The 26,850-nt window shown below is 44.3% G+C and overlaps 1 protein-coding gene across 1 annotated transcript; it reads left to right on the plus strand.

The window, feature by feature from the left end:
- Window positions 1–4,382: 4,382 nt before the first annotated feature.
- Window positions 4,383–25,211, plus strand: LOC311130427 (calcium homeostasis endoplasmic reticulum protein-like). Its single transcript, XM_084163150.1, has 18 exons — window positions 4,383–4,534; window positions 16,491–16,664; window positions 16,926–16,964; window positions 17,696–17,859; window positions 18,121–18,258; window positions 19,985–20,136; window positions 20,333–20,444; window positions 20,537–20,626; window positions 20,870–21,074; window positions 21,407–21,567; window positions 21,861–22,317; window positions 22,539–22,789; window positions 22,927–23,060; window positions 23,147–23,233; window positions 23,452–23,589; window positions 23,796–23,948; window positions 24,177–24,457; window positions 24,590–25,211. The coding sequence occupies exons 1-18, from the start codon at window positions 4,510–4,512 to the stop codon at window positions 24,625–24,627; spliced, it is 2,799 nt and encodes a 932-aa protein (XP_084019276.1). The 5' UTR covers window positions 4,383–4,509; the 3' UTR covers window positions 24,628–25,211.
- The last annotated feature ends 1,639 nt before the right edge of the window (window positions 25,212–26,850 follow it).

Consider the following 26,850-nt stretch of genomic DNA (forward strand, 5'->3'; position numbering starts at 1 on the left):
GAAAAAATTGTGTTTGACCAGATACAATGCTATTTTACAGTAAACAAATTGACAACAGACTTTCAGCACGCTTATAGGGAAAGACATTCAACAAGCACAGCACTTACACAAATGACTGATGATTGGCTGAGAGAAATTGATGATAAAAAGATTGTGGGGGCTGTTTTGTTAGACTTCAGTGTGGCTTTTGACATTATCGATCATAGTCTGCTGCTGGGAAAACTTATGTGTTATGGCTTTACACCCCCTGCTATATTGTGGATAAAGAGTTACCTGTCTAACAGAACACAGAGGGTGTTCTTAATGGAAGCTTCTCCAACATAATCCAGGTAGAATCAGGAATTCCCCAGGGCAGCTGTCTAAGCCCTTTACTTTTTTCAATCTTTACTAACGACATGCCACTGGCTTTAAGTAATGCCAGTGTGTCTATGTATGCGGATGACTCAACACTATACACGTCAGCTACTACAGCAACTGTAGTAACAAAGAGCTGCAGTTAGTTTCAGAATGGGTGGCAAGGAATAAGTTAGTCTTAAATATAAAAAAAATTAAAAGCATTGTATTTGGGACAAATCATTCACTAAACCCTAAACCTCAGCTACATTTAGTAATGAATCATGTGGAAATTGAGCAAGTTGAGGTGACTAAACTGCTTTGAGTAACCCTGGATTGTAAACTGTCATGGTCAAAACAGATTGATACAACAGTAGCTAAGATGGGGAGAAGTCTGTCTATAATAAAGCGCTGCTCTGCCTTCTTAACAACACTATCAACAAGGCAGGTCCTACAGGCCCTAGTTTTATCGCACCTGGACTACTGTTCAGTCATGTGGTCAGGTGCCACAAAGTGAGACTTTACAATTACAATTGGCGCAGAACAGGGCAGCATGGCTGGCCCTTAAATGTACACGGGGAGCTAACATTAATGATATGCATGTCAATCTCTCATGGATCAAAGTGGAAGAGAGATTGACATCATCACTACTTGTTTTTGTAAGAAGTGTTGACAAGCTGAATGCACAGAGCTGTCTGTTTAAACTACTAGCACACAGGTTGGACACCCATGCATACCCCACAAGACATGCCACCAGAGGTCTCTTCACAATCCCCAAGTCCAGAACAGACTATGGAAGGTGCACAGTACTACATAGAGCCATGACTACATGGAACTCTATTCCACCAGGTAACTAATGCAGGCAGTAGAATCAGATTTAAAAAACAGATAAAAAAACATATTATAGAACAGCGGGTACTGTGAAGAGACACACACACACACACAGGTACAGACACACACACACTCTACACACACGTGCATTGCAATATTGTTGTATGGTGGTATTATACATTTTGTATTGTAGATACAGTACCAGTCAAAAGTTTGGACACACCTACTCATTCAAGGGTTTTTCTTTATTTTTACTATTTTCTACATTCTAGAATAATAGTGAAGACATCAAAACTTTGAAATAACACATATGGAATCATGTAGTAACCAAAACAGTGTTAAACAAATCAAAATATATTTTATATTTGAGATTCTTCAAAGTAGCCACCCTTGCCTTGATGACAGCTTTGCACACGCTTGGCATTCTCTCAACCAGCTTCATGAGGTAGTCACCTGGAATGCATTTCAATTAACATGTGTGCCTTGTTAAAAGTTAATTTGTGGAATTTCTTTCCTTCTTAATGCGTTTGAGCCAACCAGTTGTGTTGTGAAAAGGTAGGGGTGGTATACAGAAGATAGCCCTATTTGGTAAAACACCAAGTCCATATTATGGCAAGAACAGCTCAAATAAGTAAAGAGAAACAACAGTCCATCATTACTTTAAGACATGAAGGTCAGTCAATCCTGAAAATGTGAAGAACTTTGAAAGTTTCCTCAAGAGCAGTTGCAAAAACCATCAAGCGCTATGATGAAACTAGCTCTCATGAGAACCGCCAGAGGAAAGGAAGACCCAGAGTTACCTCTGCTGCAGAGTTACCAGCCTCAGAAATTGCAGCCCAAATAAATGCTTCACAGAGTTCAAGTAACAGACACATCTCAACATGAACTGTTCAGAGGAGACTGCGTGAATCAGGCCTTCATGGTCAAATTGCTGCAAAGAAACCACTACTAAAGGACACCAATAAGAAGAAGAGACTTGCTTGGGCCAAGAAACATGAGCAATGGACATTAAACCGGTGGATATCTGTCCTTTGGTCTGATGAGTCCAAATTTGAGATTTTTGGTTCCAAACGCTGTGTCTTTGTGAGACGCAGAGTAGGTGAACGGATGATCTCCGCATGTGTGGTTCCCACCGTGAAGCATGGAGGAGGAGGTGTTATGGTGCATTGCTGGTGACACTGTCAGTGATTTATTTAGAATTCAAGGCACACTTAACCAACATGGCTACCACAGCATTATGCAGTGATACGCCATCCCATCTGGTTTGCGCTTAATGGGACTATCATTTGTTTTTCAACAGGACAATGACCCAACATACCTCCAGGCTGTGTAAGGGCTATTTGACCAAGAAGGAGAGTGATGGAGTGCTGCGTCAGATGACCTGGCCTCCACAATCACCCGGCCTCAACCCAATTGATATGGTTTGGGATGAGTTGGACCGCAGAGTGAAGGAAAAGCAGCCAACAAGTGGTCAGCATATGTGGGATCTCCTTCAAGACTGTTGGAAAAGCATTCCAAGTGAAGCTGGTTGAGAGAATGCCAAGAGTGCACAAAGCTGTCATCAAGGTAAAGGGTGGCTACTTTGAAGAATCTCAAATCTAAAATATATTTTGATTTGTTTAACACTTTTTTGGTTACTACATGATTTCATATGTGTTATTTAATAGTTTTGATGTCTTCGCTATTATTCTACTTATTCTATAGCAAAAATAAAGAAAAATCCTTGAATGAGTAGGTGTGTCCAAACCTTTGACTGGTACTGTATGTAGTGGTGTAATAATGTTATATGATGTACTGTTTTATCTTTTGTTTTATGTGTAATGTAAGTGCCTTAATGTGTTTGGACCCCAGAAAGCCTTGGCAGCAGCTAATGGGGATCCCTAATAAATACAAATCCAAATCCACGGGACAGTGTGGTAGACTAGTTCCAATCAAATCAAATGTTATTTGTCACATGCGCTGAATACAACGTGTAGACTTTACTGTGAAATGCTTACTTACGAGCCCTTTCCCAACAATGCAGTGTTAAAAAGTAAGAAAAATTTGCTAAATAAATAATAACACAATAAAATAACTATAACGAGGCTATACACAAGGCTTAGAGTCCATGTGCAGGGGCACGAGGTAGTTGAGATAACTGAGGTAATATGCACATGTAGGTAGGGGTAAAAGTGACTAGGCAATCAGGATAGATAATAAACAGAGTAGCAGCAGCATATGTGAAGAGTGTGAAAGTGTGTCTGTGTGAGTGTGTGTGGCGTCAAATTGCATGTGTAAGTGTGTGGGTAGAGCCCAGTGAGTGTGCATAGAGCCAGTGCAAGAGAGTTAGTGAAAAAAAAAGGGGGTCAATGCAAATAGTCCAGGTAGCCATTTGATTAATTGTTCAGTAGTCTTATGGCTTGGGGGTAGAAGCTGTTCAGGAGCCTTTTGGTCCCAGACTTGGCGCTCCGGTACCGCTTGCCGTGCGGTAGCAGAGAGAACAGTTTATGACTTGAGTGGCTAGAGTCTTTGACAATTTTAGGGCCTTCCTCTGACATCGGCCGGTATAGAGGTCCTGGATAGCAGGGAGCTCGGCCCCAGTGATGTACTGGGCCGTACGCACTACCCTCTGTAGTGCTTTACGGTCGGATGCCAAGCAGTTGTCATACCAAGCGGTGATGCAGTAGTCAATGTGCTCTCAATGGTGCAGCTGTATAACTTTTTGAGGATCTGAGGGCCCATGCCAAATATTTTCAGCCTCCTGAGGGGGAAGAGGCATTGTTGCGCCCTCTTCATGACTGTGTTGGTGTGTTTGGACCATGATAAGTCCTTAGGGATGTGGACACCGAGGAACTTGAAGCTCTCGATCCACTCCACTACAGCCCCGTCAATGTGAATGGAGGCGTGCTCGGCCCTCCATTTCCTGTAGTCCACGATCAGCTCCTTTGTCTTGCTGACGTTGAGGGAGAGGTTGTTGTCCTGGTACCACACTGCCAGGTCTCTGACCTCCTCCCTATTGGTGATCTCATCGTCGTCGGTGTTCAGGCTGCTTCTTTAATTAGGCAGTGCAAGAAAATGTATCATCATACCTAGTTTTAATGTTGCTAAGGTTGGACTTACCTGTGTACTCTTTCAGTCCTCCCATTGCTTGATAAGTCACTGGGGGCGCTGTAGCTTGGTAGCTGCTTTACTCTGGACAGTGGCGCCCAAAGTCCTCGAAGTACCGCCGGTGCCATAGTGTCTAACGTTTTGTAATGCTGCTGTATTTTCTTTTAACCATATAGCTAGCTAGAATTTTCACAAATTAATTCCCTCTGTGGGTCTTTGAGGTTCAGCAGGCTCGCTGTTACTTGATTGAAGACAAACATGGATATTCCTACAGCTCCTGAGGGTTTGTATCTTTCATTTTATTAGCTAGCAATGCTAAAGTGCTAACGTTACCTTGCTAAATTAGTTAGCATGCTGGGCAATGAAGCTAGGCACATGATTGTCGTTACTAATTTAGAATTTCGTTTTTTTTATTAGCTAGCTTCTTTCATTAACTAATGAATAATTTTCAAATTAGCCCTCTAACCTCCCTTGACAGTTTTTGACTACACCTAGTTACATAGCTAGCTAGCGTATATAGTATAGTCGCGCATGCGTCGATTTAGCCTGGAGAACCCGACGTTGAATTGCATATTATGTCGCGTTCAAAACAACTGGGAACTCGGAAACATACGAGGTCAAATCATGACATCAGTGATTTTCAGGTCTGAAAGTCGTAGCTCTAGAAAGAGGCCCGAGTTCCGGAGTTGGATGACCGTTCAAATCGAGTTTTACCAGTTGGAACTCATTTTTTCCCCCGAGTTCTCAGTTGTTTTGGACGCTTGGAGGTCGGAGATTTCCTGAGTTTCCAGTTTGAGTTCCCAGTTTCTGAGTTCCCAGTTGTTTTGAACGCAGCATTATTGCATTGGATTCATTACATTTACATTTTAGTCATTTAGCAGACGCTCTTATCCAGAGCGACTTACAGTTAAGTGAGTGCATACATGATTTTTTATATTTTTCATACCCCGGTGGGAATCGAACCCACAACCCTGGCGTTGCAAACGCCATGCTCTACCAACTGAGCTACATCCCTGCCGGCCATTCCCTCCCCTACCCTAGACGACGCTGGGTCAATTGTGCGCCGCCCCCATGGGTCTCCCGGTCACGGGCCGGCTACGACAGAGCCTGGATTCGAACCAGGATCTCTAGTGGCACAGCTAGCACTGCGATGCAGTGCCTTAGACCACTGCGCCACTCGGGTCTATGGATTCAACGTCGGTCATAAATTAACAGAATGTTGAATAAAATAATATTAACTTTTTTTTTTATTAACTTGTATTTATTCAAGGTAGCCAAATTGAGACCAGGTTCTCATTCCCAATGGTGCCTTGAGTACAAACATTTTCTCACAAACTGAGAAAAATTAACATTACAAATAAAACAAGAAGAATTTAAAACTACTACAAGTCACAACCTCAACACCACAATTTCAACAAATAAACCACTACAATCAATCGAAACAACTGCAATCCTCAATTAATTAATTCAACAGCAGAGTCCTAAACTGTCCTAGCGGCACCAGGGAATCAAGATGCAAGGAAATTTGTAGGTTATTCCAGAAATGGGCGGCACTAAAACTAAAGGAGGATTTACCTAAATTGGTCGAGACCAGAGGGACCTCGAGTTAACTAATCCTGCGAGCGGGTTTGTTAGCTCATTCTGTTATACGTTAGCAACAAAGTTAGATAAGTTGGAAGCTTGTGTTGTAGAGCTTTGTAAACAAAAAGGGAATAATTAAGTGATCTACAGGACTTTTGAAACAGGATGCAGTGATGAGTATTAAAACTGTCACTGTGATAAAGCGAAGGGCACTGGTAGACGGCATCCAAAGGTTTAAGAGTACTGCCTGCTGCAATCTGGTAAAAGGTGTCACCATAGTCAAGAACTGTCAGGAAAGTTGACTGTACAATCTGCTTCCTGCTATTTAGGGAGAGGCAAGATCTATTTCTAAACAAGAAGCCCACTTTAAATCATAGCTTTTTAACAAGCTCATCCATATGCAATGGCATACATAAGAGTCAACTGTTAAATCTCAAACGACTTGCAAGAAGCCTGATCCAGGCCTATTTCAGTGAACTTTTACTAGTAGTCTGTGCGGTTGGTCCTTTTGCGTGTAGTAATGCGAGACAATATATCGCTTTATATGCCTTGCCAATGCAAACTAGTTAGAAAATTCGAACATATACCGAGCAGTGCAGATTTTAGTTCGATTTAAGCAGGACGCTCCTCCCTCACCGGCTTCGCCCAGTCACTTGACAGGCCATAGGCCGGTTCAACCCGCGCCATCTTAATAGAACGCTGCCACTGTCTCATTCCTACCTGCAAAAGGACCAACCACATGGACAACTGGTAAAGTAAGTTAAAATATAATTGTATTAAACATTCTGGCTTGTAGAGGTCATGAGAGGAAACTTAAGGTGACGACCGTAACCCCAGTTTTCTGATAGTGTGAGGTATTTCACTTATGGGATACGCCCCTAGCGTATTCGTCAGAAGCCTTTATTACACTTCGCCAGCCATGATTGGCTGGACGTCGAGACGTGTGCATCGGGGAAGGGTGTCCCTCCTACCCTATAAAAGGTCAGACGCAGCGTCTCTGAGTCATTCAAAAATAAGCAACACCTCTTCCTCGCTCATGCAAGGGGGGTGGTCTGGTGAAATACCTCACTCATACTATCAGAGAACCGGGGTTACGGTCGTAACCTAAAGTTCTCTTTCAAGTATTCGTTTCGGTATTTCACTTATGGGAAATACTGACTCCCGTATTGCCAAACAAGCTTACCCTGACGACCGACTGCCCTGTGTGAAATATCACACAAATGGGCTTTGCCCCTCAGAAGATCCTACACGTAAAACAGTATGCGCCAGGGTCGGTGCAGTGATATCGAGCCTATAAAACTTTGCAAATGTATGAGGCTAAGCCCAACTCGCTGCTGAGCTGGGGATCTTAAAGGTCAAGGGGGGGTCGACCTGCTGCAGCCTGGGCGAAGGTGCGGTGAGGCACAGGGGAGGCACTGGGCTGTGTCTTCCTGGGCAAACAGAGCTGGAGGGCTTCACCCTCCCTCTTTTCTCCTCGCACCGTTTCGGCGTCACCTCGACAGTGGGACCGAAAAGGCCTTTAGGGTCTACTGGAGCATCCAGGTTCTTCAGCTTCTCACTATCAGACACCGTGGATAAGTTGAGCCATCGAGGCCTCTCCTGGGATATCATGAGCCCCATCGCTCTTCCTGACGCCTGGACAGCGGCTTTAAGCAGACACAGGTTGAGGTCTGTGGCAATACAGATCTCATCCCATAGACCCGGCTCCGGTGTGACCGCTAGCTCCTCCTGTAGCTCAGCTTTGTATGCCGAGAGCATGGAGGTGGTGCTGAGAGCCCTCACCGCTGTGGCGACCGACCTGTAGACCTCTGTCGCAGAGGACTGGAAGTGCTCGTACTTGGTTGGTAAGGTGGGGCCAGTCGAGATCATGGAGGACTTCTGGCTGGGGTGTAGATGGGAAGCCACCAGGGGTTCGATGGGGGGCATGTGGGCAAGCCCAAGTCACGTCATGTCAACACAGACCAACACCGACCCACCTTAAGACAGGGTTCTTGGAAGAGAAAGGTGTACTTACTGGTAGGAATTGCCTGACTGCCCGTTTGGCTTTGGGTAGCCTCTTACACTCATAGCGGGACGTGGCGGTCTCTGCTACTGCACTGGGCCAGGGAATCACCAGTTTATTCGCAGCGCGTTTGTACACGTCCTGCAGGTCCACATCGAGAGCTGATGGGGATGGTACCCCGCCTGCGTGTCCGGTTTCGGCTTCCCCGGCTGAAGGTTTGGTGGCCTGAGGGGATGAAGGAGTCTTCGTCTCCATCCGATGATTCCGAAAGGAGGCTGTTGGAAAACCCTGTGGAGTCATTGTCGTCTCCAACCAGGAAGCCCGGCAGGGAGGCCGCGAGGTCGTTGCTGGAGTCCTCCAACAGTGGGGCAATGGCGTCGAACTGGTCGCCCAGCTAGCGTTAGCCATCACTCCACGATTCCCCGTGGGGATATCCATCGCCTCTGGTAAGCCATCGGAGACGCCGTCCCCCATGTTAGGGTCCTGTTGACTAAGGCTAGCTTGGCGTGCTAGCCTGCGACGGAGGCTCTTCACAGTGAAGAGGGCACTGTGTGGACAGGAGCCGGGGGAAGCTAAGGCTTCCTGGGAATGTTGTAGCACAAGGCAAGTGGAGCACACCGAGTGGGTGTCTTTGGCCGATTATATTGTTTCCACAGGAGCAGATTCGTGCCGGGAGCTTCTCCTCGTTTGGGGTGGGAGATGCTTTTGTCGCCATAGCTTGGATGCTATGTTTTTAGCTGTCAGAAAAAAAATTGCGTGGTAGGCTAGTCCGATAGCTAGCGATTAGTGGGTTTTCGCCGACAGTGGCACTTTGTGTGATGGCCGGATACCGTTTCCGAAAGGACAGGTTAGAAAAGATAGTTTGGTGTAAAATGCAGTTGTGTCGAGGTAAGCTTTCTGATGAAAGAGGTGTTTGAATGACTCAGACAGTGCGTTGGACCTGTTATAGGGTAGGCGGGACACCCTTCCCCGACGCACACGTCTCGACGTCCAGCCAATCCTGGCTGGCGTAATGTAATAAAGGCTTCTGACAAATACGCTGGAGGCGTATCCCATAAGTGAAATACCGAAACGAATACTTGAAAGAGAACTTTCCAAACGCTCATTTAATTTAATTAAATTCAACGTTGAGTTTCTAGGCTAGCGTCAATTAGGGCTGGGTGATATGGGCAAAATATCATATCACGGTATTTTTTGCATTTTTGGCTGTATTTTATGTTTTTGAATAATACAAATTAAAAATGTTATTTATGGGTAGTGCGTTACCATAGGGTGGAATCACATAACTTGTAAGTGATTTCAATGGGTCTTTCTCCATTCTGATTGTTTTACACTGTTCAATTAAACTTCAACCAGAAATGTTTTGCATTTATCAATTCCTGCATTTCCTGCACTCATTGGAGATCATTTCCACACTGCAACATAGGGCTGCACGATATTGGCAAAAAATCTACGCCTTATTTTTAACCAAATGTTGCAATTGCAATTTGACTTGCGATTTACAGTTGAAGTCGGAAGTTTACATACATTTAGGTTGGAGTCATTAACTTGTTTTTTCAACCACACCACACATTTCTTGTTAACAAACTAGTTTTGGCAAGTTGGTTAGGACATCTACTTTGTGCATGACAGAAGTAATTTTTCCAACAATTGTTTACAGACAGATTATTTCTCTTATAATTCACTGTATCACAATTCCAGTGGGTCAGAAGTTTACATACACTAAGTTGACTGTGCCTTTAAACAGCTTGGGAAATTCCAGAAAATGATGTCATGGCTTTAGAAGCTTCTGATAGGCTAATTGGCATCATTTGAGTCAATTAGAGGTGTACCTGTGGATATATTTCAAGGCCTACCTTCAAACTCAGTGCCTCTTTGCTTGACATCATGGGAAAATCAAAAGAAATCTGCCAAGACCTCAGAAAAGAAATTGTAGACCTCCACAAATGGTTCATCCTTGGGACTAATTTCCAAACGCCTGAAGGTACCCGTTCATCTGTACAAACAATAGTACGCAAGTATAAACACCATGGGACCACGCAGCCGTCATACCGCTCAGGAAGGAGACGCGTTCTGTCTCCTAGAGATGAACGTACTTTGGTGCGAAAAGTGCAAATCAATCCCAGAACAACAGCAAAGGACCTTGTAAAGATGCTGGAGGAAACAGGTACAAAAGTATCTATATCCACAGTAAAACGAGTCCTATATCAACAACCTGAAAGGCAGCTGAGCAAGGAAGAAGTCACTGCTCCAAAACCGCCATAAAAAAGCCAGACTACAGTTTGCAACTGCACATGGGGACAAATATCGTACTTTTTGGAGAAATGTCCTCTGGTCTGATGAAACGAAAATAAAACTGTTTGGCCATAATGACCATCGTTGTGTTTGGAGGAAAAAGGAGGTTGCTTGCAAGCCGAAGAACACCATACCAACCGTGAAGAATGGGGGATGCAGCATCATGCTGTGGGGGTGCTTTGCTGCAGGAGGGACTGGTGCACTTCATAAAATAGATGGCATCATGAGGAAGGAAAATTATGTGGATATATTGATGCAACATCTCAAGACATCAATCAGGAAGTTAAAGCTTGGTCGCAAATGGGTCTTCCAAATGGACAATGACCCCAAGCATACTTCCAAAGTTGTGGCAAAATGGCTTAAGGACAACAAAGTGAAGGTATTGGAGTGGCCATCACAAAGCCCTGACCTCATCCTATAGAAAATGTGTGGGCAGAACTGAAAAAGTGTGTGCGAGCAAGGAGGCCTACAAACCTGACTCAGTTACACCAGCTCTGTCAGGAGGAATGGGCCAAAATTCACCCAACTTATTGTGGGAAGCTTGTGGAAGGCTACCCGAAATGTTTGACCAAAGTTAAACAATTTAAAGGCAAATACTAATTGAGTGAATGTAAACTTTTGACCCACTGGGAATGTGATGAAAGAAATAAAAGCTGAAATAAATAATTCTCTCTGCTATTATTCTGACATTTCACATTCTTAAAATAAAGTGGTGATCCTAACTAACCTAAAACAGGGAATTTTTACTAGGATTAAATGTCAGAAATTGTGAAAAACTGAGTTTAAATGTAGTTGGCTAAGGTATATGTAAACTTCCGACTTCAACTGTAGATCAAAACACTTGGGTAAACTGTTGGAATCATGGAAATAGAATGATTATTATAATTCTATAGTTGGAATATAATATTGGGCACTTTGAATACAGTGTTTGACATGACAAGGAATAAAAATGACAGGGTGGAGTTAGTGACAGGGTGGGAACCAAAGTGTTGATCAGTGTTTCCCAGGGGACCCTATAATCTTTGGCTACATTCAATGTTTTCTCTGAGCTACTTCATGTAACATTATCTTGCCTCGCCTAATCCTCTTTTCTTTTTTTCTCTTTCCATTTTCCATTTTATTTAACTATTATTTAATTAGAAAACATACAGTGGGGAGAACAAGTATTTGATACACTGCCGTTTTTTGCAGGTTTTCCTACTTACAAAGCATGTAGTGGTCTGTACTTTTTATCATAGGTACACTTCAACTGTGAGAGATGGAATCTAAAACAAAAATCCAGAAAATCACATTGTATGATTTTTAAGTAATTGTATGATTTTTAAGTAATTAATTTGCATTTTATTGCATGACATAAGTATTTGATACATCAGAAAAGCAGAACTTAATATTTGGTACAGAAACCTTTGTTTGCAATTACAGAGATCATACGTTTCCTGTAGGTCTTGACCGGGTTTGCACACACTGCAGCAGGGATTTTGGCCCACTCCTCCATACAGACTTTCTCCAGATCCTTCAGGTTTCGGGGCTGTCGCTGTGCAATACGGACTTTCAGCTCCCTCCAACGATTTTCTATTGGGTTCAGGTCTGGAGACTGGCTAGGCCACTCCAGGACCTTGAGATGCTTCTTACGGAGCCACTCCTTAGTTGCCCTGGCTGTGTGTTTCGGGTCGTTGTCATGCTGGAAGACCCAGCCACGACCCATCTTCAATGCTCTTACTGAGGGAAGGAGGTTGTTGGCCAAGATCTCGCGATACATGGCCCCATCCATCCTCCCCTCAATACGGTGCAGTCGTCCTGTCCCCTTTGCAGAAAAGCATCCCCAAAGAATGATGTTTCCACCTCCATGCTTCACGGTTGGGATGATGTTCTTGGGGTTGTACTCATCCTTCTTCTTCCTCCAAACACGGCGAGTGGAGTTTAGACCAAAAAGCTCTATTTTTGTCTCATCAGACCACATGATCTTCTCCCATTCCTCCTCTGGATCATCCAGATGGTCATTGGCAAACTTCAGATGGGCCTGGACATGCGCTGGCTTGAGCAGGAGGACCTTGCGTGCGCTGCAGGATTTTAATCCATGACGGCGTAGTGTGTTACTAATGGTTTTCTTTGAGACTGTGGTCCCAGTTCTCTTCAGGTCATTGACCAGGTCCTGCCGTGTAGTTCTGGGCTGATCCCTCACCTTCCTCATGATCATTGATGCCCCACGAGGTGAGATCTTGCATGGAGCCCCAGACCGAGGGTGATTGACCGTCATCTTGAACTTCTTCCATTTTCTAATAATTGCGCCAACAGTTGTTGCCTTCTCACCAAGCTGCTTGCCTATTGTCCTGTAGCCCATCCCAGCCTTGTGCAGGTCTACAATTTTATCCCTGATGTCCTTACACAGCTCTCTGGTCTTGGCCATTGTGGAGAGGTTGGAGTCTGTTTGATTGAGTGTGTGGACAGGTGTCTTTTATACAGGTAACGAGTTCAAACAGGTGCAGTTAATACAGGTAATGAGTGGAGAACAGGAGGGCTTCTTAAAGAAAAACTAACAGGTCTGTGAGAGCCGGAATTCTTACTGGTTGGTAGGTGATCAAATACTTATGTCATGCAATAAAATGCAAATTAATTACTTAAAAGTCATACAATGTATTTTTCTGGAGATTCCGTCTCTCACAGTTGAAGTGTACCTATGATAAAAATTACAGACCTCTACATGCTTTGTAAGTAGGAAAACCTGCAAAATCGGCAGTGTATCAAATACTTGTTCTCCCCACTGTATGTAAGTCCTTTATACTGCAAAACGTACAGTTATGAATCGCCTAATCATCTTTGGTTTAGAAGATACTGTTGCACAAATATGCTGATTTAGGTCTACACCATCACTGGTATCAGGCTGTATAGCTAGCTACGTTTGCTCTGACTCAGTACATTTATTAGCTAGCCAGTTAATTAGCGATTAGATTTAGCGCCTAACAAGATTTAGCCACAACTTGCTAAGAAAATACAAACTAGCTGTTTGCAGATGTAAGAAACACAAACTAATAGTGTAATTATAGAACGCTAGTGGATTTATATCAAGACTCAAAGTGGAAACCGCTTCATTGTCATTGTGCATCTGCCGCATTGATCATGCAGACTAAACGCAAGTGCGCTCCTTGATTGACGGGGCGGGCCGGAATCTGTGTGGAAAGTGGCATGGAGACAGCAGAGAGCGATGACAAGTAGCGGAGTAAATGATAAAAATGCATGTTACACACGTATCACATTTAACAAACCAAACATTCAAAAACCATTTATAGAAGGTCAAGTAGAAACCCATACCACTGAAAAATATAAACGCAACATGCAACAATTTCAAAGATTTTAGTAAATTACAGTTCATATAAGGAAATCAGTCAATTTAAATAAATTCATTAGGCCCTAATGTATGGATTTCTCATGACTGGGAATACAGATAATCATCTATTGGTAACAGATACCTTTAAAAAAAAAAAAGTAGGGGTGTGGATCAGAAAACCAGTCAGTATATCTGGTGTGACCACCATTTTCCTCATGCAGCACAACAGATCTCCATCGCATATACAGTGGGGAAAAAAAGTATTTAGTCAGCCACCAATTGTGCACGTTCTGCCACTTAAAAAGATGAGAGAGGCCTGTAATTTTCATCATAGGTACACGTCAACTATGACAGACAAATTGAGAATTTTCTTTCCAGAAAGTCACATTGTAGGATTTTTTATGAATTTATTTACAAATTATGGTGGAAAATAAGTATTTGGTCATCTACAAACAAGCAAGATTTCTGTCTCTCACAGACCTGTAACTTCTTCTTTAAGAGGCTCCTCTGTCCTCCACTCGTTACCTGTATTAATGGCACCTGTTTGAACTTGTTATCAGTATAAAAGACACCTGTCCACAACCTCAAACAGTCACACTCCAAACTCCACTATGGCCAAGACCAAAGAGCTGTCAAAGGACACCAGAAACAGAATTGTAGACCTGCACCAGGCTGGGAAGACTGAATCTGCAATAGGTAAGCAGCTTGGTTTGAAGAAATCAACTGTGGGAGCAATTATTAGGAAATGGAAGACATACAAGACCACTGATAATCTCCCTTGATCTGGGGCTCCACGCAAGGTCTCTCCCCGTGGGGTCAAAATGATCACAAGAACGGTGAGCAAAAATCCCAGAACCACACGGGGGACCTAGTGAATGACCTGCAGAGAGCTGGGACCAAAGTAACAAAGCCTACCATCAGTAACACACTACGCCGCCAGGGACTCAAATCCTGCAGTGCCAGACGTGTCCCCCTGCTTAAGCCAGTACATGTCCAGGCCCGTCTGAAGTTTGCTAGAGTGCATTTGGATGATCCAGAAGAGGATTGGGAGAATGTCATATGGTCAGATGAAACCAAAATATAACATTTTGGTAAAAACTCAACTCGTCGTGTTTGGAGGACAAAGAATGCTGAGTTGCATCCAAAGAACACCATACCTACTGTGAAGCATGGGGGTGGAAACATCATGCTTTGGGGCTGTTTTTCTGCAAAGGGACCAGGACGACTGATCCGTGTAAAGGAAAGAATGAATGGGGCCATGTATCGTGAGATTTTGAGTGAAAACCTCCTTCCATCAGCAAGGGCATTGAAGATGAAACGTGGCTGGGTCTTTCAGCATGACAATGATCCCAAACACACTGCCCGGGCAACGAAGGAGTGGCTTCGTAAGAAGCATTTCAAGGTCCTGGAGTGGCCTAGCCAGTCTCCAGATCTCAACCCCATAGAAAATCTTTGGAGGGAGTTGAAAGTCCGTGTTGCCCAGCGCCCCAAAACATCACTGCTCTAGAGGAGATCTGCATGGAGAAATGGGCCAAAATACCAGCAACAGTGTGTGAAAACCTTGTGAAGACTTACAGAAAACGTTTGACCTGTGTCATTGCCAACAAAGGGTATATAACAAAAGTATTGAGAAACTTTTGTTATTGACCAAATACTTATTTTCCACCATAAATTGCAAATAAATTCATTAAAAATCCTACAATGTGATTTTCTGGATTTTTTTTCCTCATTTTGTCTGTCATAGTTGACGTGTACCTATGATGAAAATTACAGGCCTCTCTCATCTTTTTAAGTGGGAGAACTTGCACAATTGGTGGCTGACTAAATACTTTTTTTCCCCACTGTAGTTGATCAGGCTGTTGATTGTGGCCTGTGGAATGTTGTCCCACAGTATGACAATGACCCTCAGGATCTCGTCAGGTTATCACTGTGCATTCAAATTGCCATAGATTAAAATGCAATTGTGTTCGTTGTCCGTAGCTTATTTCTGCCCATACCATAACCCAACCGCCACCATGGGGCACTGTTCACAACACTGACATCTGCAAAACACTTGCCCACACGCTGTCTGCCATCTGCCCGGTACAGTTGAAACCGGGATTCATCTGTGAAGAGCACACTTCTCTAGCGTGCCAGTGGCCATCGAAGGTGAGCATTTGTCCACTGAAGTCTCTTACAACGCAGAACTGCAGTCAGGTCAAGACCCTGGTGAGGACGACGAGCACGCCGATGAGCTTCCCTGAGAGGGTTTCTGACAGTTTGTGCAGAAATTATTTGGTTGTGCAACCCCACAGTTTCATCAGCTGTCCGGGTGGCTGGTCTCAAATGATCCTGCAGGTGAAGAAGCTGGATGTAGAGGTCCTGAGCTGGCATGGTTACATGTGGTCTGCGGTTGTGAGGCCGGTTAGATGTACTGCCAAATTCTCTAAAATGACGTTGGAGGCTGCTTATGGTAGAGAAATGAACATTCATTTCTCTTGCAACAGATCTGGTGGACATTCCAATTGCACACTCCCTCAACTTGAGTGTGACAAAACGGCACATTTTAAAGTCACCTTTTATTGTCCCCAGCACAAGGTGCACCTGTGTAATGATCATGCTGTTTAATCATCATCTTGATATGCCACACCTGTCAGGTGGATGGAGAGAAATGCTCACCAACAGGGAGGTAAACAAATTTGTGCCCAACATTTTAGAGAAATAAGATTTGTGCGTATGGAACATTTCTGGAATCTTTTATTTCAGCACATGAAACACGGGACCAACAGTTAACATCTTTGCGTTCATGTTTTTTGTTCAGTGTAGTAAAATACGGTATACCGCCCAGCCCTAGCGTCGATGTTGTCCCTCTTGTACGACTACAGTTACCTTGCACAGTATGTAAAGAGGGATGACCCGGGTTTGAGAGCGCCATAATAACCTGATCAAAATTGCTTTTTTAACATAACAATAATAGAACCCCTAAATGGATGTCAAACTGTATCAGAAATCATGTGACTCACCAATTTAACGTTTTTATTTATTTTTTCTCCACAGATCAAGAGCTGAAAAATGTCATTGACAAACTGGCCCAGTTTGTGGCTCGAAATGGACCCGAGTTTGAGAAGATGACAATGGAGAAACAGAAGGACAATCCCAAATTCTCTTTTCTCTTTGGAGGGGACTTCTTCGCCTATTACCGGTGCAAGCTTGCTATGGAACACCACCAGCGTATGTAGTTCATATAGCTATCAATTCAAATAGTCTTGTCTTAGATTCCAAAGCCAACAGTCTTTTTATTCCGTTTTGCAGCAGGTTTGGAGCACAACCACCACGTGCAGATATTGTAGCCTAACCTGTGACATCTGCTCACATCTTTCTAGTTATTGCAGGAAGAAGACCAGATCTGAATTTATTTCTGTATAATAGATAGGCTAAATCTGTGGCTGTTTGTATGCCACTGTATTGTAATGTGTGCTTCTCTCCACATAGATCCTACTACCCACGAATGTGAGGAGTATAAATTGGAAGGTATTTACTGGAACGATAGAAGTCCCAACTTGCACATTTTGCTCGACATTCATCTGGTGTTTTTGCACCACCAGTGCTTGAAGGCTTTGTTTTTGTATTGTTTTTCATGTTTGTATTTTTCAATCATGATCTTTTTTAAATGAAGGATACCCTGACAACTGGTGTTGATCGAATTACTTCTATTTTAGTTATTGTCTAAAACATTCCATTTTAGATTTTTCATCCACAATTCAAGTTTGGACTTTGCAAAGCCTAAGTATGTCAGTTTTCTAAGCAAGAGTTTTTGATATTCTTGATGCTTGTTGATATCAGATGCAGATTTATGTTGTTTTTGTCCGTTGCGTGTGATTCAATGCTGCTGCAAAGTTTGTGACATAAAAATCCACCTGTTCTCCTGTTACAAAATTACGGCTGTTTTTAATTTAAGCTGTTTCAGAGATGCTGCAAAATGCTTAATGTTTTTAAATCTCAATTCCTTTGAAGTATAAAGGAATTTAGTATAAATGAAGATGAGAACATTTCTTGCATGAAGCTAGTTGCATGTAAAAATGCCCTTGTTTCAGTACTGGTTTTCTTTTCAGGAATTTCATTTCATTATTAATTTCATTTTTTTAGGTCACTTTGCCAAGTGCCTGTGCAAATGACAAAAAGCATTGAGAATACAATGAAAAAATGTTATTTTATCATGCTTTGTCCTTTAATCACTCAGACATTTTGGCCTTGTTTTGCAGATCTTTATAATCCACCCGGTAAGGAAGTCCTAGATGTCCCTCCACCAATCGCCATCCTGGCCCCGCCCCCCATTGCCCCTGCCACGCCCTCTCTAGATGAGCTCATCCAGCAGAGCCAATGGAATCTGCAGCAGCAAGAACAGCACCTGCTCACTCTCAGACAGGTACGGGTTACCGTACCCCAGGGTCGGTCAGTCTTCTAAACCATGATTAGTTGAGTCAGATGTGTTAGTGCTGGGCTGGTGCAAAAGCCTGCACACACTGGCCCTCCAATGTCGCAGACTGACCATCACTACCATATCCTATATTCTCTGGTCATAAAATGTTAGAGACAGAAAACATGAATTTCAAAGCAAATGCATTTGACAGCTGTTGTTTTTCCCTAGATGTCCAGACTGAAATGGGTGTCATTTGTTTGATTCCAGGAGCAAGTGACGGCAGCCATAGCTCTGGCCATGGAGCAGCAGACCCAGAAACTGCTGGCGGAGACTCAGCAGGACATCTCTGAATTTGACAACCTGCTGCAGCCCATCATTGACACCTGCACTAAAGACGCCATCTCGGTACGTTCATGACACCAGGTTAACACAACATAAACAATAGATGAGCTGGACAATGGTCTTGTATATTTAGTCAGTTGAAAGTTTAGTCAGTTGTACAGTGGGGGAAAAAAAGTATTTAGTCAGCCACCAATTGTGCAAGTTCTCCCACTTAAAAAGATGAGAGAGGCCTGTAATTTTCATCATAGGTACACGTCAACTATGACAGACAAAATGAGGGAAAAAAATCCAGAAAATCACATTGTAGGATTTTTAATTAATTTATTTGCAAATTATGGTGGAAAATAAGTATTTGGTCAATAACAAAAGTTTCTCAATACTTTGTTATACACCCGTTGTTGGCAATGACACAGGTCAAACGTTTTCTGTAAGTCTTCACAAGGTTTTCACACACTGTTGCTGGTATTTTGGCCCATTCCTCCATGCAGATCTCCTCTAGAGCAGTGATGTTTTGGGGCTGTCGCTGGGCAACACAGACTTTCAACTCCCTCCAAAGATTTTCTATGGGGTTGAGATCTGGAGACTGGCTAGGCCACTCCAGGACCTTGAAATGCTTCTTACGAAGCCACTCCTTCGTTGCCCGGGCGGTGTGTTTGGGATCATTGTCATGCTGAAAGACCCAGCCACGTTTCATCTTCAATGCCCTTGCTGATGAAAGGAGGTTTTCACTCAAAATCTCACGATACATGGCCCCATTCATTCTTTCCTTTACACGGATCAGTCGTCCTGGTCCCTTTGCAGAAAAACAGCCCCAAAGCATGATGTTTCCACCCCCATGCTTCACAGTAGGTATGGTGTTCTTTGGATGCAACTCAGCATTCTTTGTCCTCCAAACACGACGAGTTGAGTTTTTACCAAAAAGTTCTATTTTGGTTTCATCTGACCATATGACATTCTCCCAATCCTCTTCTGGATCATCCAAATGCACTCTAGCAAACTTCAGACGGGCCTGGACATGTACTGGCTTAAGCAGGGGGACACGTCTGGTACTGCAGGATTTGAGTCCCTGGCGGCGTAGTGTGTTACTGATGGTAGGCTTTGTTACTTTGGTCCCAGCTCTCTGCAGGTCATTCACTAGGTCCCCCCGTGTGGTTCTGGGATTTTTGCTCACCGTTCTTGTGATCATTTTGACCCCACGGGGTGAGATCTTGCGTGGAGCCCCAGATCGAGGGAGATTATCAGTGGTCTTGTATGTCTTCCATTTCCTAATAATTGCTCCCACAGTTGATTTCTTCAAACCAAGCTGCTTACCTATTGCAGATTCAGTCTTCCCAGCCTGGTGCAGGTCTACAATTTTGTTTCTGGTGTCCTTTTTGACAGTTCTTTGGTCTTGGCCATAGTGGAGTTTGGAGTGTGACTGTTTGAGGTTGTGGACAGGTGTCTTTTATACTGATAACAAGTTCAAACAGGTGCCATTAATACAGGTAACGAGTGGAGGACAGAGGAGCCTCTTAAAGAAGTTGTTACAGGTCTGTGAGAGCCAGAAATCTTGCTTGTTTGTAGGTGACCAAATACTTATTTTCCACCATAATTTGCAAATAAATTCATTAAAAATCCTACAATGTGATTTTCTGGATTTTTTTTCCTCAATTTGTCTGTCATAGTTGACATGTACCTATGATTAAAATTACAGGCCTCTCTCATCTTTTTAAGTGGGAGAACTTGCACAATTGGTGGCTGACTAAATACTTTTTTTCCCCACTGTATGTTTCTTTCCGGTTCCTCCCAGGCTGGTAAGAACTGGATGTTCAACAATGCCAAGGGCCCCCTGCACTGCGAGCTGATGTGCTCACACCTCCGGAACCGCATCACAGCCGACGCAGCCCACTTCGAACTCCGCCTTCACCTCATCTATCTCACCAATGATGTCCTCCATCACTGGTAAAAGCATGATGAAAATAAGGCTTTGTTTTTACTCTCAGAATGCACTTTTTTCATATTGTATGTGAGTGGTAATCTAATGTGTATTTTAAACTCGTCAAACAAAACTGACTTGCTTGTGCTCGATAATGGAAGTAATTATGTCATGCATTGTATTGGTGGTTAGTTAAGTGAACCTCGTCTTGTGTCATACCAGTCAGAGGAAGCAGCAGAGGGACCTGCTAGCAGCGCTGCAGAAGGTGGTGGTGCCCATCTACTGCACCAGCTTCCTGGCTGTAGAGGAGGACAAACAGCAGAAGGTTACGCGGGTAAGTGGACTGCCTGTTCAATGTAGACATTGTTCCATATAGATGTTGCCTGTGGTCTGAATGACACCCTCTCTTTCCTGTTTCTCTCACAGCTGCTGCAGCTCTGGGAAAAGAATGGCTACTTCGATGAGGTGACGATCCAGCAGTTACAGAGTCCAGCTGTCGGCCTGGGCCAGTATCAGGTGAGGACTGAGGCTAGTGGCCTAGTAAAGTGAAATACTGCAAGTTGGCTGACAATTAAAAGGATTGGACTTTGAAGTCAACCACATATACACGTCCTGCCCCATGCCACACAAAAAGTTCCATCAAAATTGAATAAAGTTGATTTACTTTTAATTGAATTGATTTTATGTACTCTGGCCAGGCCAGTGTTCTCTGCAGCACTAACAATGCCCCTCTGGCTCATCTCCTCCCCCCTCTCCCAGGCCTCTCTGATCACGGAGTACGCTGCAGTGGTACAGCCCGTTCAGCTGGCGTTCCAGCAGCAGATCCAGACCCTTAAGACGCAGCATGAGGAGTTTGTTGCTAACCTGGCGGTGCAGCAGCAGACTGCAGTGGTGGCGGCCGCAGCAGCAGTGAGCCAGCTAGCTGCAGCAGAGCCCGACGTTAAGGCAGTCACCACTCAGCCTGGTGAGGGGAGAGAGAGAAACATACTCGTACACACGCATAAACACACACACATAAACACACACACACACCAAACACTTCATTATGTACTTTCGTTTACATGTTGATGAGGCTGTTGTTCTCTGTTAGCAAAACAGCACTGTAGATATGCTGGTGACAGGTTTGATTGACTTTTAGGCTCTCTCTCTCTTGCGTACACACACAGACCCACAAACACACCCCAAGCACTTCATGATGTTATTTCGTTTACATGTTGATTATGGGTAGATTCTTCATCTTTAGCCATATTTACCCTTTAATCAAATATCCTTCACTCCGTCTTGTGGTGTCAACAGGAGAGGTGAAGGCGTCCATGTCTGGCCCTCCTGGTGATTATGACGGAGCCCCGCCCAGATCAGACCCCGGTGCTAACAACAGTGGCCACTCTGATAACTCCTCCTCCAAACCCTGGTTCGACCCGCAACACATGTCTGGAGGCTGGAACCCCAATCAGCCAGTAAGCTCGTCCTACTGTGTTGTTTATATGCACTGTGTGACTTTTCCCTGCACTGTGTGACTTTTCCCTTTTTATAATGTAAAACTCTCAAATTGATATGAGGAATAGTCTGTGTTGATATATTTACAGGTTTACTGTTTTCATAGAGTTGAACAGATTGACTGTAGTTCCTATCTATTGAATCAGTCCCATGCAAACAAACTGTTGAGTTGATGAATGAGTGAGTGGTGAAGGTACAGTAACATGGAAGATGAGTCTCTGTTTAAACACCCTTTATTTTTGTCCCCTCTCAGCCTCCGTTCGACCCCACCCAGGCGCCCCCGCCTTGCCCGCCCTGGAACAGCCATGAAGGCATGTGGAACGAGCAGAGAGGGGACCCCAGCTGGAGCGGAGGCCCCCCGAGGGGGGAGGGCGGTCCCTGGAGCGGAGGGGGAGGGCAGAACGAGCCCCCTCCCAACTGGAGTGGACAGTATGACCAGCCCCCCTGGAGCAACCAGGGGCCTGACCAGCCCCCCTGGGGCCAGAGAGAGCCCCCCTTCCCCCGCATGCAGAGGCCTCCTCACTTCAGAGGGCCCTTCCCGCCCCACCAGCAAGGGCCCCCTCCCTTCAACCAGCCGCCCCCACCTCCCCACAACTTCGGCCGGTTCCCTCCGCGCTTCATGCAGGATGACTTCCCACCCAGGCACCACTTTGAGAGGCCACCCTACCCTCCACACCGCTTTGACTACCCACAGGGAGACTTTCCTGGAGGTAAGAAGACAGGACAGTTCCCACCATGGGAGCTCATTATTCACTGTTTCTTTTTACAACTTTTCTATGACTATTGTATAAGCACCCCTCTGGCTTATTTTCCTGACCACCATCCATAGTTACAGTTCACATCGATTTACGTGATCATTTGTGACTGACAGTTCTATCTACAACATGTAATTTAACTGAATCCCTCCCCTTGCCCCTGCGTGTTGACCAAGACATGGGCCCCCCGCCCCACCACCACCCCAGCCAGAGGATCCCTCCTCCGGGCATGGGCGGAGGAGAGCACCCTCCCTGGGGGGGTAACCAGCACCCTGACTTCGGCCCCCCGCCCCATGGCTTCAACGGCCATTCCCCCCATATGAGGCAGCGGCTGTCCCCGGCTCACGTCAACCAGGACGACCCCAGCCTGGTCCCCAACGTCCCCTACTTCGACCTGCCCGCTGGACTCATGGCCCCTCTAGTCAAAGTGAGTAGCATGGGATGGAGATGTCTATTGCTTTTCAAGGATACATTTTCCACAGCTCACCATACCTAGAGATAAATGTATTTCTCGGGCCCCAGTGATCTAAACTGTTTTGTTCTCTACCTGTTTATGTGCGTAAGCTTGAAGACCATGACTACAAAGCCTTGGATCCCAAAGACATCCGCCTTCCTCCCCCCATGCCGCCTAGTGATCGCCTGCTAGCTGCTGTGGAGGCCTTCTACAGCCCCCCCTCCCACGACAGACCCAGGAACAGGTAAAACACAAACATTTTCACTTCATGTGCTTGAGTGATCAATGCATTATGTGTGCTCTTTTGATTGCAATGTCTTTGTCGGTCAGTGAGGGCTGGGAACAGAACGGCCTGTATGAGTTCTTCAGAGCCAAGATGAGAGCCAGGAGGAAAAAGGGCCAGGAGAAACACAACAGGTGAGACAGTCTGCCTGCTGACTAGCCTTATGTCTCACACACAGACACATCCATTTCATAGACTTATCTGTAGTACAAGGAGACTTTGGGTACCACTTAACATAAAATAAATGTGCCTTTGAAATACAAAATGTTTGGCCCTCTGTTTCCCATCTGTAAGTACTGTAAGAGAGATGAGTGCGTTAAAGAAGTGTGTGTGTTCTCTCTGTGTCTCCCAGTGCCCACGGGGGTAGTCGTTCACACAGCCGTTCTCGTAGTCGGGGCCGCTCCTCATCTCGTTCCAGCTCCAGATCCTCCAAGTCCTCCCGCTCCTCCTCGCGGTCCCGCTCTCGCTCCTACTCCAGATCACGCTCCAGGTACGCACAGATGGGATTCTTCCTGATTTTAACAGGAATTGCAGATTTTGTCAGGAATACTATCAGATACGCCTGTACGATACAATGGAGATGGACTGGTAGACCTTTTTCCTCATTTGGTTGGAGGTTAGGTGGTGATAAGTAACACTGTGGAGTGAACATGGTGAAGGATGACGGATCATGTTGTTTGTCTTTCCCCTCCACAGGAGCAGGAGCCGATCCAGGTCGCCCCGCAGTCGCTCTCGTTCCAGGTCTCGCTCCAGATCTCGCTCTCCTGACAAGAGACGGCTGGAGAGGCACGGGCATGCCTCCACCCCCGCTGCCGCCGCCCCTCAGAAGTCCCGTAGCCCCTCCCCTCCGTAAGTCCCTCTCATCTCAGCATGCACTATCCTGCTCTTCACGCATCGTATTGCCTCTGACATATTTCTTACAAATCTGTGCATATCATACGGATAGGGGCTAGGGACGGGTAGAGACAGTGTAACTGTGCCATCGACATAATGGAGGCAGTCACTCTCACATTGAAAATGTAAAGCAGAGCATTGAAGGCTGTAGATTACTGAATGTATTGGTTGTGATCTCAACAGCGCTAATTCTGGGCTTGGAGCAGCTCCTCCTATCCTGCCTCCAGACAGCAGGCTGGGAGAGGAGAACAAGGGCCATCAGCTGCTCATGAAAATGGGCTGGAGTGGTTCAGGGGGGCTTGGGGCGAAGGAGCAGGGCATCCAGGACCCCATCAAGGGGGGAGAACTCCGGGACAAGTGGGACCAGTATAAAGGAGTGGGGGTGTCACTGGACGACCCTTATGAGAACTACCGCAGGAACAAGAGTTACAATTTTGTAGCTCGCATGAAAGCAAGGGAGGAAGGTAGGAATGTTCATTAAGTGATCTCTGTAGGTCTTTTTGAAACTGTTGCAATGACATTCTGATGTTGTGGACAGTTGTATTTGTAGGTGATATGACAAACTAAAATATAATAATAATGTGTGTTTATTTCAGTGAATCGGGAACCACAGGAGGCCCCTCCCGCTGAATGACGTGCATCGAAAAGCAAACAACCCCTACCCAGAACACACCTCTTCACAATTCGTTTTTTGTACAGTATAATGGTCTTAACAGTGTTTCCCTCTATCTGTTTGCAAAATCCTCACATACCAGAAGGTTGGGGTCCTTAGTTTTAATGTTGCTTTTCTTGTGATACTTGTCAATGTATTCTTCTCATGTTCCAGGATTTGATTACTTGGAAATGGATAGAAATAGTATTGTGTTGCTCTTTTATAACAAAAAGAAAATCCCACAAAACAGAGGAATGCACATGGAATCAATGTCATGCCAGCTATAACTGTGAATCAAATGACCCTCTACTAACCACTGCCTGGCTACCCAAACTCCTTGCTCCGCCCAAATGCTACGCCACGCCCACGGACGTTAGTTTCTTCTCCGCTATGAAGTATGTAGCAAAACGTAGAGCAGTGGAAGAATTCAGTTTGAGTCGTCAGGCAACTGACCACATGCTGTAGAGAAATAAAGCATTTTAAATACTTGTTTGGATATTCTGTTTGGATAAATGCGCTCATAATTAGTTAACCTCAACCTAGATTAAAAGAAATGTAAAAATAATTGTCAGGTGTCTTTTCTTATGACTCGAGTTTCTTTCTCTCTTTTTTTAGATCTCATACAAATCCAATTCATTAAACCAAATGTCTATATATATCCTCATTGATCTGTATACAATTCTATACTTCTACAGAAAGTATGGCACATTTGAGTACATTATCTGTTTTTGATCTAGGTATATTCACAAGCCCCAACAAATTAAATACATAAGTCATGTTTTTTCATTAGAAAAAATCGTCTCTGGTATAAAATGTTTTTTAATAGCACAATGGTAAAGTGTCCATACATTCTCAGTGCCAGGTGTTCAGATGTAGTGGTACTCCCTCATTTCCTGAAGAATCTCCTCCATGGTCAGCTTGGGAGGCGTGTGACAGCTAATGCATTACAACAAATAATAAATCAATCCCACTACAATTCTAGTCAATTCAGGAAAAGTGGAAAAAATCTGAAAATGTCTGTTTTTGTCTTGGATCATGATGACTACAAATGCACAGAGTTAGAAGCGTGAACACAATTGGGTCCACGGCAAATATTTGACAATGGTTGACCATCAATTATACACCTTCAGTACTACACGAGTTTGTAGCGAATAATTTACGATTGGGCATTAGAGTAGCCTACCTCCTTGGTGTCCTCCAGGGTGGTGTATGTGTAGCCTGCAGCAGGGAGGAGTGGAGGTGGCGGCTGGTCTGGACAAAGTGTCTGGTGAGAGCCAGCTGCTGCCTCAGCATGTTGTTGAGCGCAAACACAACAGGGCTGTATGCACTGAGGGCTGGGGAGGAGAGACAATAGAGGTGTGGTCAGTAGGATGAAGAGCTGATCCTTTCCTATTTAGATAAGAGATTATGTTTTAAACAATGGTGACAATGAGGTCATGAAACCAATGATGTATACTGAACAAAAATGTAAACGCAACATGCAACAATTTCAAAGATTTAGACGATCCCGCAGGTGAAGAAGCCAGATATTGAGGTCCTGGGCTGGTGTGGTTACACGTGGTCTGCAGTTGTGAGGCCGGTTGGACATTCTGCCAAATTCTAAAAAATGACATTGGAGGCAGTTTATGGTAGAGAAATTAACATAACATTCTCTGGTGGACATTCCAGCAGTCAGCATGCCAATTGCACGCTCCCTCAAAGCTTGAGACATCTGCACATTTTAGAATGGTCTTTTATTCTCCCCAGCACAAGGTGCACCTGTGTAATGATCATGCTGTTTAATCGTCTTATTGATATGCCACATCTGTCAGGTGGATAGACTGTCTTGGCAAAGGAGAAATGCTCACTAACAGGGATGTAAACAAATTTGTGGCCAAAATTTGAGAGAAATAAGCTTTTTGTGCGTATGGGACACTTCAGGCATTTTTTTTTTTACAGCTCATGAAACCTCATGGACCAACACTTTACATGTTGCGTTTATATTTTTGTTCAGTATATATAAATGCTGGATTGTGATGCTATGTATTGGCCAATGAGAGGCTTTGAAGCAACTGAAGTCCTCCATAGGAATGAATGGAATTCTATAGTATTTCAATTAAATGTTTAAAGGACAAAATTACATGTAATTAAGTATTTTTTGGAAAATGGTTTTATCTATTTGTTTAGCTCACATAATATAACTTAAACGTATGCATTGAGGTGTCT

The sequence above is a fragment of the Coregonus lavaretus genome, assembly GCF_964263955.1.
Source record: "Coregonus lavaretus genome assembly, chromosome: 6".
NCBI classification, from domain to species: domain Eukaryota; kingdom Metazoa; phylum Chordata; class Actinopteri; order Salmoniformes; family Salmonidae; genus Coregonus; species Coregonus lavaretus.

Coding starts and splice junctions, on each gene's coding strand:
- LOC311130427 (XM_084163150.1), top strand. CDS start 4,510: ATGGATATTCCTACAGCTCCTGAGG. Junction 17,860..18,120: donor ACCTGCTCACTCTCAGACAG/GTACGGGTTACC, acceptor GTTTGATTCCAG/GAGCAAGTGACGGCAGCCAT. Junction 21,075..21,406: donor GGCAGTCACCACTCAGCCTG/GTGAGGGGAGAG, acceptor TGGTGTCAACAG/GAGAGGTGAAGGCGTCCATG.